Raw genomic sequence first — 11,121 nt, 5'->3', positions numbered from 1 at the left:
TTTAGTTTTAGTTTCATTTATAAGTTTATTTTAGTTTAATTTTTTTGTAATTATTTTAGCTTAATTTTTTTTGTAATTGTTTTAGTTTTATTTTTTTAATTATTTAGTTTTATTTTTTTTAATTCTTTTATAGAAGAAAATTTACTTTTACACATTTAACTCCAAAAATTGGTCATGTGCTTGGCACATGATCAATTTTTAACGGATGTTATAACATAGTTGACGGAAGATCCTTGATTGAACTGTAAGTGAAAGTGAAGTCCTTAATTGGAACACTTTGAATGTCACATCCTCAACTGCAAATGGGTAGTAATGTCACGTCCTTTTGCTTGAATTTTCCCTAATATAAATTCATAACTCTAAATCAATACTCGAAAATTCCATAAGCTTTATAATAGTCAAAGGCATACAAAAAAAATTGGAGCCAAAAGAATTGGTAAAAAACATCAATAAAAAATATTGTTTATATAAATGATTCTAAGTAGATCAAATGTTATTGAAACACATATGGTCCACTTATTTTATACTTAGTTCAATTTTGGTTCACGATCTTTTTTAAGTTATGATTTTAAATCATTTTGGTTGTGTTTTCTTAAATTATAATTGAAGTATAAGTTATATTTCATCTTTACTTAGTCATAGGAACCCATTTAGAGTATTAGAATCAAAGAGAATTGAAGTTTGAAAAATTTTAAAATTTTCTAAGAAAATTTGGTAGTTTCGGGTATCCTACTTTAGGGCCAATTATCTTGAGTTTTAGAACTCCAATTTGAATGATTTTTATATGGTTGTAAAGAGGAAATGTATAACTTTAAAACAAGTATATATGTTTATTGAATTTGTCTGAGATTTGATAGGGTAAAGGCGGGAAAAATTTGAGATTACAAATTTAGACCTTTATTGAACAAGTTGAACAATTAGTGGACCAAAATAGAACTTAAAAAAGATCGTGAACTAAAATTGAACTAAATATAAAATAAGTTGACCAAATCTGTAATTTCCTATATATATATATATATTACTAAGAGGAAGTATAGACCTAACATTCAACCGAGTAAATAATAATATGATCACCCACATCACACATTGGTAGTTTATTATACTATTGCACCATCCAAGTTGTGCATATATATCATCGTAGTGAGACTATCATGCTGATAACGTGTTATAAAATAAAGTACTATAAAAACATAAAAGATGGAGAGAACATAAGAGGGAATTCAGAGTGTTATTATTCTTCTCATTAGACTGCCTATTTATAGGCTTACAAATGATAGAGACAATGATCTGATGTCTATAAATCATAGGTTACAAATCACTAAATGTGATCATTAGAGCATAGATTACAAATCATTCAAATGTATAAGTTATGGACATTAAGGTGGTCATTCACATTAACCCATATATTTATAACATTTACTTATATATATATATATACAGGTTCCTTCTATTGAGGTATACCTTAACTTATTTATGTTGAGGTATACCCTATTGGGGCCCACACGAATTGTTTTGTGTCGATCTAAACCATTCAATTTTTACATCTCCATTGATAGATCATCTTGCAAAAAATTAGCCAAATTGGAAATCATTTGCCTATCTAACTTTGACCAAATAAATGGATGAACCAAATCTTTTTGATGAAACCGTCTATTTGTTTGATCAAAGTTAGATAGGCAAATGATTTCTGATTTTGCTAATTTTTTGCAAGGATGATCTATCAATGAAGATGTAAAAAAAATTGAACAGTTCAGATCGACACAAAACGACTCGTGTGGGCCCTAACAAGGTCATACCTCAATATATATATATATATATATATATTCATCTTTGAAAGTTTTGGTTTTCCATTTTTTTATGTGGCATTATTAATCTATGTGACGCAATTTTTTGGCCAGGTCGATGCCAACAATGGTGCCACATCAGCATCACTTGTACAGTTAATTGTTATTTTGACAGAAAAGGTAATTACAACTTTTTAAAATTAAGGTACCAAGTTGAAAACGACCCAAACTTGAGGTACTCAAATGTAATTTAGCCTAAATAATAATATCCCAATGGTCCCAACATAGGGTTTGGGGCAGGACAAAATTGCCCTCAACTTAATTAATACAAAATATTAGTATAAGCATATCCGTTTAAGTGCGGACGTGCAAACGTGCCACCGAGCACTCGGTGAAGTTTTTTTAAAACAGGTGATCATTTCTTGAAGTGCTTGGCACTGCTTTCTCCTCCTGTTTTTGAGGGTATAAGCTGAGCTAAACTCTAACATAAACGCCGATAAACCAGGTCCGAGTACTCGGTGCAGAAAAATTTATGCTTGGCAATGGCCACCAAGCGCTCAGCGTTGGGTGCGAACGTTCCTGAATAGACTTTGTTAGTATAAGTACTAAATTGGGACCAATTAGAGTGTAAGTAATGAATTGAGACATAAGTCAAAGATCATGTGTCAAAATTGAAAAAAAAAAAAAAAACCCCCAAAATATAAAGAATGATAACATAAGAAACCAACTCATATCACATCCACCACCAAAATCGTTACTGAATAGAAACAAATCGTTAATAAACTGATTGGTCCCAATTACTGACTGTTAATATCCTTATTGAAACAAATCGTTAATAATACTCAACTAAAAATAAGAATATAGTTAGAATTTTTTTACTAAAATTTTCTCAATCTACTATTAATAGTAAAGAACCGGAGCATAAATCTAACTATTCGGACTGCCAACCATCCTGAATCATGGCTCTTCTCTGCCCCTTACAAAAATGTAATCCGTTCAAAAAAAATATAAAAAAATCCAAATCTGTCCAAAAAAAAAAAAACACAGATGCATGACTGCGATTATCATCACTTGGTACCCAATATCACAATATGTTATAGTAGTATGCTTCATTTCATTGCTCTCACTCTCAATCACTTAAACCCTCTAGCTCTCCATACTCGGCTCACTTTTTTTATTTAAGCTACCCAATATGCCATCAATAAACTTGTCCTTGTCACCACCAACTGCGTCTGCAACAAAAGAGTAGCTCTTTCGAGGTCTTTGCATCCGTGCATTGTTTCCCAAAGAAGTTCCATTCTTGATGCCAACTCCAGATGAACCAGATAGCTTAGATACATTTGCGGAGTCAACAAACCCATCAACATTATCTGACTTGTACTTGCTAATGTCACCATCCTTATTGCTATACCAGGAATCAAGGATCTGCAATAGGGAGCTAGGTTCATTGTTCACTTTGTTCTTCATTCGTCCTTCTGATCCAGTTGTAGGCATTGTTTCTCCATCTGAATCTGAAAAGTCATCTGAAAGGGACGGTTCATAATAAAAATTTGTTGATCCTATTGCTTTCCTCCTTGATGCTATTTCCACTTCATTTTTGTTAGATATTGTGCTGGCAATGGGACCCAGCTCTTCCCATGGTGAGTCACTATCATCATTCTTCCATGACACATCTGATAATTCATCATCTGAATTGACCACTGTATTACTCACAATATCTTTTTGGATATCAGGCACAGAAGTCTCCATTACAAACATTTTTGGAGTAGTACATGGAGGAATGGTGTGAGAGGACTCTATCTTCTTAATCACAGGTAGTGCAACTCCGGTATGAGGAATATTCTGACATGTTTTCTCTCCATGCTCCGGTGATCTCTGCATGTCATGTTGCGATGGTTTACCCAAAAAGATGGATCTTAACCTAATTGAACCATGAGAATGATCCAAAGAATTCTTTTCATTACGCTGAGTGAGTTTGAATGGTGATTTCTTGGAGGGGCATTCTTCCACCCATTTCTTTTCAGATATTAACAAATCCACCAAGTGAAGGAGATCACTTTTTTCAAGCGATCTAAGACACAAAGGCCCTTCCTTTTTAAGATAGAGTGCCATCTGTTTCCTGAGAAAATTAAATACACCAGAAAAACATTAAGATATAAGTTTGATAGCAACTGTGAACTCTTAAATAACAGACAATCAAGTTCAAACAATACTGTCACAGGAAATCAACAAAATCATCAATTTGGGTGCAATACCATTGACCGAATGTTTGAATACCACATTCAATATGAGCATGGATCATTAAGAACTGTATGGAATTAATGAGGTGCAAAAAGACATACACAGAGCACTTCTGAGTGGGATAGCGCTTGCAGAATCCCTTGCCACTAGAGCAGCTCATCTGGCCGCTCAACAAATGCTTGAACAATTGTTTTATTTTTATGAAACTCTAAACCCTAAGCCCTAAATAGTTACCACATCCTACCAATTTAACCTCTAAACCCACCAAAAAAAGTTTGGGATCAGCACGTTGAGCTCTAATATGAATATTTATACCATATTACAAATTCTAATGGCCTAAAATATTAAACAGAAAATTCAAGCAACAATGTATCAACTTCGTAGTTCTAAAGTTAGACAGTACTATTCCTGTGAAGAAAACAAGAAAAAAGTTGGGAATTATCTTATAAGTTATAATGATTAAACGAATTCAAGTATACAGAGACACACAAATGTGAAGAATAGAACACTGTGTTTGTGTATGTGTTTGTGTAAGTGTATGTGTATGTGTATGTGTGTCAATATATGAAGCATAATCCTGAAAAAAAAAATAAAAAAAATTAAATGAAATGCAACCTGGTCCTTGATTCGGAGACAAGAAATAATGCATTAGGTGTGTCCATAAAAGATTCCATGTCACTCCAAAAAGAATTCTTCGAAAAGAGCATGTGCTCTTGACAGTGAGTATCCATCAGGTTCAGTTTGTCATGGGATTGATCACTCAATTTATCAGATCTTGGGCTAGTTCTCCAAAATTTACGAAAGTTTACTATTTTATCAAAAAGCCCTGGACTTGTTTCAGATTCATTAGTGACTTCGGAACTTGTTGCAGTTTTGTTGTCCTGAGCTGATTCATTATGGGATGAAGAAGATGATGCTGGAGGTAGATCAACAACTTCTCCTGTTGATGTCACAAATTTTTCCTTATCCTTTCCCTTTCCAGGGTTATCAACAGAAGTAAAATATTTTTCAGGAGTGTTGTGACCTTCCTTCTCAATGCCATCAACAGAAGTGCAAGATTCTTCTTGATCATTGAGACTTCTAGTACCTGAAGCATTATCTCTACTGCCAAACCATTTTCTCCAAACCCTCTTAAAATAACCAACCTCAGATGCAGAATTTTGTGCAACTACCAGAGGCAAATGAAACTCAGTTCCTTGTGCTTTATCTACTTCAACTTTTTCATTAATTGGTGCCGAACACTTCACATTCTTAGGAGAAGAAGGGGATGGTGACTTCTCATCATGGGGAGATGAGGGCTTCACATTCTCAGAGAAAGGAAGCAGTAGAGATTTTCCATCCGAAGCTTTAGTCAAAGAACTATGAAGTGAAAATGGCTGTTGCAATTCTCTATAAGGCTCTTCCGCATTGGGTTCAGTGGATGTAGGTAATGACAACTTCCCATCGACTGTTCCATTAATAGATCTGTCATCGCAATCTAACTGTGAACCTAAATTGAGTTCCTGATTTCCATTATCATTAACAGGTCCTGTAGACATACCTTGGCTGCACTCAAATGGTTCAGGTGATTTTGGGGTAACACCATGTATCAAAAAGTTTCCTTTACCTAATGGTTGGAGCCTTAAAATATGTGGCATTGCTAAAAGGAAGAGGGTAAACTTTTTATACCCATATAATTCTGTATCTAGATTCAAATTTTGCAACTCTGAGCGAAGGTCTGAAATGGAGATTCCTTTAGGGTGTGACTTCAATAGCTGACAAATTCGCTTCATAACTGCTTTAGGAATTGGACAATGCTTAGAATCAGAACCGGTAGGAATCATGCAAGGTTTAGAATCTGAGTGAGGATCAGTCAATTTCTCAGTCTGTGAAAATGCTGGCTGCTCAATGAATGGGTCTTCAAGAGGCACCTTGTAATGGCCATACCAAGAACCATAGGGACCATCAGGTGGTTGGTTAAAATACTTTCCGGTGGGGTTTTCACCCATAAGCAAAGCATGCCAAGGCCACATGATACTTGCAGCACTGCAGAGAACACCAGGGGTATTTTCTGGACCTGCTAGCAATATATTGTAGTTGTTCATTCTTAACCGATGTAAAATGCTAGCAAAATCCCTGTCACCAGAAATTAATAAAAGATGTGCAGGTGGGGGATTTTGAGAAACCCAATACATAAGATCTGCGAGAAGAGACCTATCAGCACTGTTCTTTCCACCTGCATTAATTAAAACATTTACAATATAGTCTGGTTAGGATGTAAGAAAGTTGGATAACTGAATATTTGCATGTATGCATGTGCGCAGATGGATGCATACGCTGACTCGAAAATCAATAATTTTTCATACATACTCATGGCTTCCACCAGCAGCAATTAAGTTGAAAATTTTTTTCAAACAGAAAAATCAGTAGTAATGCATTGTTCAGTGGAAGGTACATTAAGCATTTACCATCAGTATGGCATCATTGGCTTTCAAAGAAGGTATCAGTCACTAGCCACTTGCATTTGTGATGCCCTTGACTCAATGGGGAATAATTCCCGCCCACTAAAACGCTCCAGCCAAACAAAGAAAACTAAAATGGTGAAATAAATAATACAGAAAACTATGAGTGAAGAACTTATATGTTCTACAATCAAGAGAAGAGAGACCTGGGTTTGATTCGAGTGGAAACCCGGTTTTAATATTGAAAAATTAGATATTCAAAACCTGATTTCATTGATGACTGGGAGAATACTGCTGTCAGTTGAAAACTGAATGAGATTTTTATGACATGATCTTTCACTTGTGAAATTGGATTTTCAAAACCCAATTTATAATTTCGAAACAAAAATACCAAACTTTGGGAAATATTTTCACTTAATACATTTAAAAAAAAAATGAAATTAAAAATACAATAAAAATCCCAAAAAGACTATACTTACTTCCTGACAGATGAAGAAGAACTTTGTCCTGAGTGCTGATGGAAAGGTAAAAATGGGGGGACACGTCTCATTCAGCAACACAGATCTGATGTGGATTTGTGCGGAGCAGAGCCAATTGACCAAGAAGGGAATGTCGATCGATTGGCAAGGCAAAAATGTATAAAAAATTTCAGCCAGATTGATTGGTTGGGGGTTTTGCACTGTTTTTTTCTTTAAGTTATTTATCTCATTCTTGACAGGATTGATTACTTTAGAGTGTACAATCGCCCTTTTAGAACTTAAACCCTAAACGATGAACGGGTGCCGAATGATCAGGAATAAAAAAAATTTCAATCCATGAAAAATTTCCTCCATAGACTAAAAAAAATTATTCAATGAGAAAGATACATATATAACCTCCATAGACTAAAAAAAATTATTCAATGAAAAATTCATAGAAATTAGCCCTACAAATCATCCAAATCAGCTCAGGCAAAAAAATTAAATTAGCTTAAACATTATCCCCAAATTAGATAAATCACCCCTAAGCATAGGGCTGTTTATATCCTACATTAACGGCACTCCCCCTCAAGCTGGAGAGTAGATATCAACAACTTCCAACTTACTGCAAATAGAATCAAAAACACGTTTACAAGTTTTTGGAAAAAATTTGGCTTGGCCTACTGAAACTAATTTGGGCTCTTCAGTTTTGTACTAGTCATAGAGCCGAATAAAAAGGGAGTCCTTGCTGTCTTTTTTTTCGCACATATGGAGTAAATCAAGCTGAGAATCAAGACAAGATCCGAAATGAGAAGATTTAATGGAATCTACAACATAGTTGAGAGAAAAGTTGTCCATTTTTTTTCTTTTCTGGGTGTGGGGAAACTAAGGTAAGGTTAGCAGTGGATTTAGGTCTCTGGAGCAGATTGCTCTGATACCATGTTGGAAAGAAAATTTAAGGAAGAAGAGGATATTATTTCACTCATCAATTGAGTAAGATACATAGCCTTCTATAACCTCCAATACTATGGATTAGTCTTAGAAATCATCTTAATCAGTAGTCCTGAACTGGTTCTAATAAATTATCTTAGTCATCCCTAGACATATAACTTGGTTATATCAATGACAGAATTAATGTAGAATATCATATGAAGAGCCTCACTTTTTAAAATTAGTGAGTCTCATTTCATGATTATGGCTCATATAGCCACCGTTTGTTTCGTCATTGGTGATTAAAATTTTCCCATCATCCAAGGTAATAGAACCATAAGCAGTCAAACTTGATAATCATCCCCTCACCACCATGAATGAGTTCTCCATAGTGCTTTGATTGGTCACTCAGTACACCCATTGAACTCATAACAGAATGCCAGATTTTCCTGCATAAGACTAACTAAAAGTCTAAAAGTCACTATGTCAAGCTATAACATACAATTCCCAATCTTTGTCATTCTTTTTTCCAGAACACTGTTTAAGCAGCCAATCATCCATGAAAATTTGAGCTTTCAATTAATTCAATGTTCTTAAAGTATATTATTGTTGATGATGCATTCCAAAACTAAATTCCAACCACCAAGATAAACGAGTCACTTTCATATGATCCACATACAAAGATAGCACCTTTTTGTTTAGAAACAACTCCCTCTCTCTCTGTCTTCTTGATTTAACCTCAACCACGGAGACATACAAGTCGCTTTTTCACATGATACACTATCCTCCCCCTCACCACCCCCCTGTGAGCCCCCAACAATGCTCTCCAAAATCGACTCTAACCCAACTGTTGTGGATTTAATCCCAAGGATTCTACGCTCCAATAGGATGCTGGGAGTTCATTTTCACATCTGCCACAACGGGCATGGAAAACATTGGATTATGAGGAATTTCCTCTAAAACCACCCAGGATAGAATAAACTCATTGTGAATCTTATGCAATTGATATAGTAAGACAAGAGACAGATTAGCTATGCAGATAACCAGGGTGACCAACTAAGCCACAGAAACAAGATAAGTATAAGAAAATGGAAATGAAATCGTACAAGAGAAAAAAATAAAGCTGCTCCATGCCAATTGCAGGGAACTTAAACTTTGAATCAGCGTAACACCATACTCTCAAATGGTAAAATTTGTTTCTGAAGAGACTTATTTTCCTTTTTTTTGACAATAACAAGTTGCTGAAGAGAAATCATTTTAAATCTTTTTTATGTTGCGTCTTTTAATTTCTTTACTTTCGCCATAACAATCTAATATTGTTTAAAAATAATTTCATTTTATCAAGAAAGACAGCAACAAAATCTAAGTTATCCACCTCCAGAACATTTTGGCCAAAGCAGAATTTAGTGGCTCTGTATGCTCTGACTGCCAATGGAGAGAGGAAAACATTTCCTAGAGCTGAATCCCATGAAACAAAAGGAGACTTAAACTACCTTCAGATCCAACAAAAGCCTCATTAGGCTTCAGTGTTATTTGGAAGACATAAACATGTTCACCTAGTAATAGATCACTCATTAAAAAATAAAAAAAAGGAGCAGGTAGTCAAAAAACAATAGATCGTTGTTCTAACTTGACCATGCTGCTTATCACCAAAACAAACTCGACCATGCTGCTATGCTAAAAAAGCTCAAGAGGGTCCACAATGTTCAGAGGTCTGACATGTTCTGTCATTTTAGTACTCTCGAAAGATCAGTTATACAACAGCAGTCACCAAGTTACTTTATGTACAAATTATTAATCAAATATAAAATTGATTGCCATCCCATAACAAACCACATCCTCTAACGCAATAAATGCACAGATGTTATATGTACAAGCATACATTTCAGCATTCCACCACTTAATTCTAAATTCAGTTCATTTGCAGCTACTTGTAAACAATGATTTGCAAAGAAAAATTCATTTCAGAGTTTCTCTTCCTCAATATATGAGCTTAATTTCTTTTAATAGGAAATATATGAGCATACATGCAAACAACTATATCATGCAATGTATTTCATTCAATTCAGCAATTCGACTCCTAGTCTGCACTCATCCTACGTATCTACCATTGCAACAATTATTACCACGCACACAAACACATACACTTACTTCTAACTTCAACCCATTTGCAGCTACTTGTCAGAAATAATTTGCCCAGGAAAAAAAAAAAAAAACTTAACCCCATACAGGAATAAGCGGATTAATTAAAGGTATGAGACTAACCGTTAGGAACGTGAGTGAGAATGATCCCGGTAGAAGACAAGGCCTCCTGGTTGGCCCTTGAGAGCTGCAACATGTCCCCGAAAGCCGTAATCTGAACGGGACCATTTATCCCATTGACCCTGAGAGCCGCGGTGATTCTATGCGCCACCTTGAACACGTTGACGCCGGACGGCAAATGGCAATTCTCAAAGTCCCACCAAACCGAAACCCTCACGTTCCGAACATCCTCGTCGAGGCGTCTGAAAGAGTGCTGAGTGTGAAAATGCTGAGCTGACGAAGAGCTCAAGTGGGAAACTTGAAGGAAAAAAGGAGGAGCAGATGACAAAGAGGAAGAAGAGGAAGAGAACAACAAGTACAGGTTTCTTGGAGATATGGGTCTCATGGTGGGTGGGATGACAATTAGGGTTTCGGTCAGGGACCCAGGGTTAGGGGAAGGGGTTTTAGGGTGGAAATGGGAAATGGGAAATGGGTTTTGTCAGTGGTTATTTGGATTTTGGAGAATTGGAGCTCTGAACAAGAAATTGATTATTAAGGATCGGTTTGGAGGAGGGTTTAGGGTGAACGAGGCAGGCGATCTAAAACCTCTAGGCACGTGCGGTGCACATGGAGTTGGTCTGTGAATAAGGGCCCATGTTTATATATATCTTTTTTTTTTTTTTTTTCGTGTTAATTATGAAGACGGTTATTAAATTATTTCTGATTCTCACTTTATTCGGTTAATTCGTTTTTTAAATTCTAGAGTCCTCTAACATTTTTTACATTTCCCACTATAATCATTTCTTATCCCTTTTGTTAGTTTTCGTCTAAAATACTCACTTGTGCGTCTCATTTTTTATGCATACATTGTTAATGTGCGTTTCCTAGTTAGTTTGAGAATATTTGTAAATTTTAGAAAGTGTTGGAAGCATATGTAATTCCTTCCTTAGGTAATTAGGTTATAATGTGTACGTACATGTATAAATACCCCTACACGGGATCAATAAAATTTAACTCATAATTTTT

General features: G+C 35.3%; 1 protein-coding gene across 1 annotated transcript; it reads right to left on the bottom strand.

Annotated features, from left to right (window-relative positions):
* Positions 1-2,571: 2,571 nt before the first annotated feature.
* On the bottom strand, positions 2,572-10,612 carry LOC147283764 (Putative endonuclease or glycosyl hydrolase). The gene is made up of 3 exons (XM_086244562.1): positions 10,120-10,612; positions 4,641-6,240; positions 2,572-3,903 (listed from the first exon to the last, which is right to left on the bottom strand). Exons 1-3 carry the CDS (start codon positions 10,499-10,501, stop codon positions 2,931-2,933), a joined length of 2,955 nt encoding a protein of 984 aa, XP_086100688.1. The 5' UTR covers positions 10,502-10,612; the 3' UTR covers positions 2,572-2,930.
* Between the last annotated feature and the right edge of the window lie 509 nt (positions 10,613-11,121).

The sequence above is a fragment of the Dryas octopetala genome, chromosome 5, assembly GCF_963921425.1.
Source record: "Dryas octopetala chromosome 5, drDryOcto1.1, whole genome shotgun sequence".
Classification (NCBI taxonomy): Eukaryota; Viridiplantae; Streptophyta; class Magnoliopsida; order Rosales; family Rosaceae; genus Dryas; species Dryas octopetala.
Note: the sequence above shows the minus strand (reverse complement) of the source record. Positions and strands in the feature narration are given on the sequence as shown.

Bases quoted from the DNA above. Each gene is read 5' to 3' on its own strand.
- LOC147283764 (XM_086244562.1), bottom strand. From the start codon at position 10,501: ATGAGACCCATATCTCCAAGAAACCTGTACTTGTTGTTCTCTTCCTCT. The intron at 6,241-10,119 runs GTTAGTCTCATA...TAATTAATGCAG, and splicing joins TCTCACTCACGTTCCTAACG to GTGGAAAGAACAGTGCTGAT. The intron at 3,904-4,640 runs GTTGCATTTCAT...TAATTTTCTCAG, and splicing joins GTCTCCGAATCAAGGACCAG to GAAACAGATGGCACTCTATC.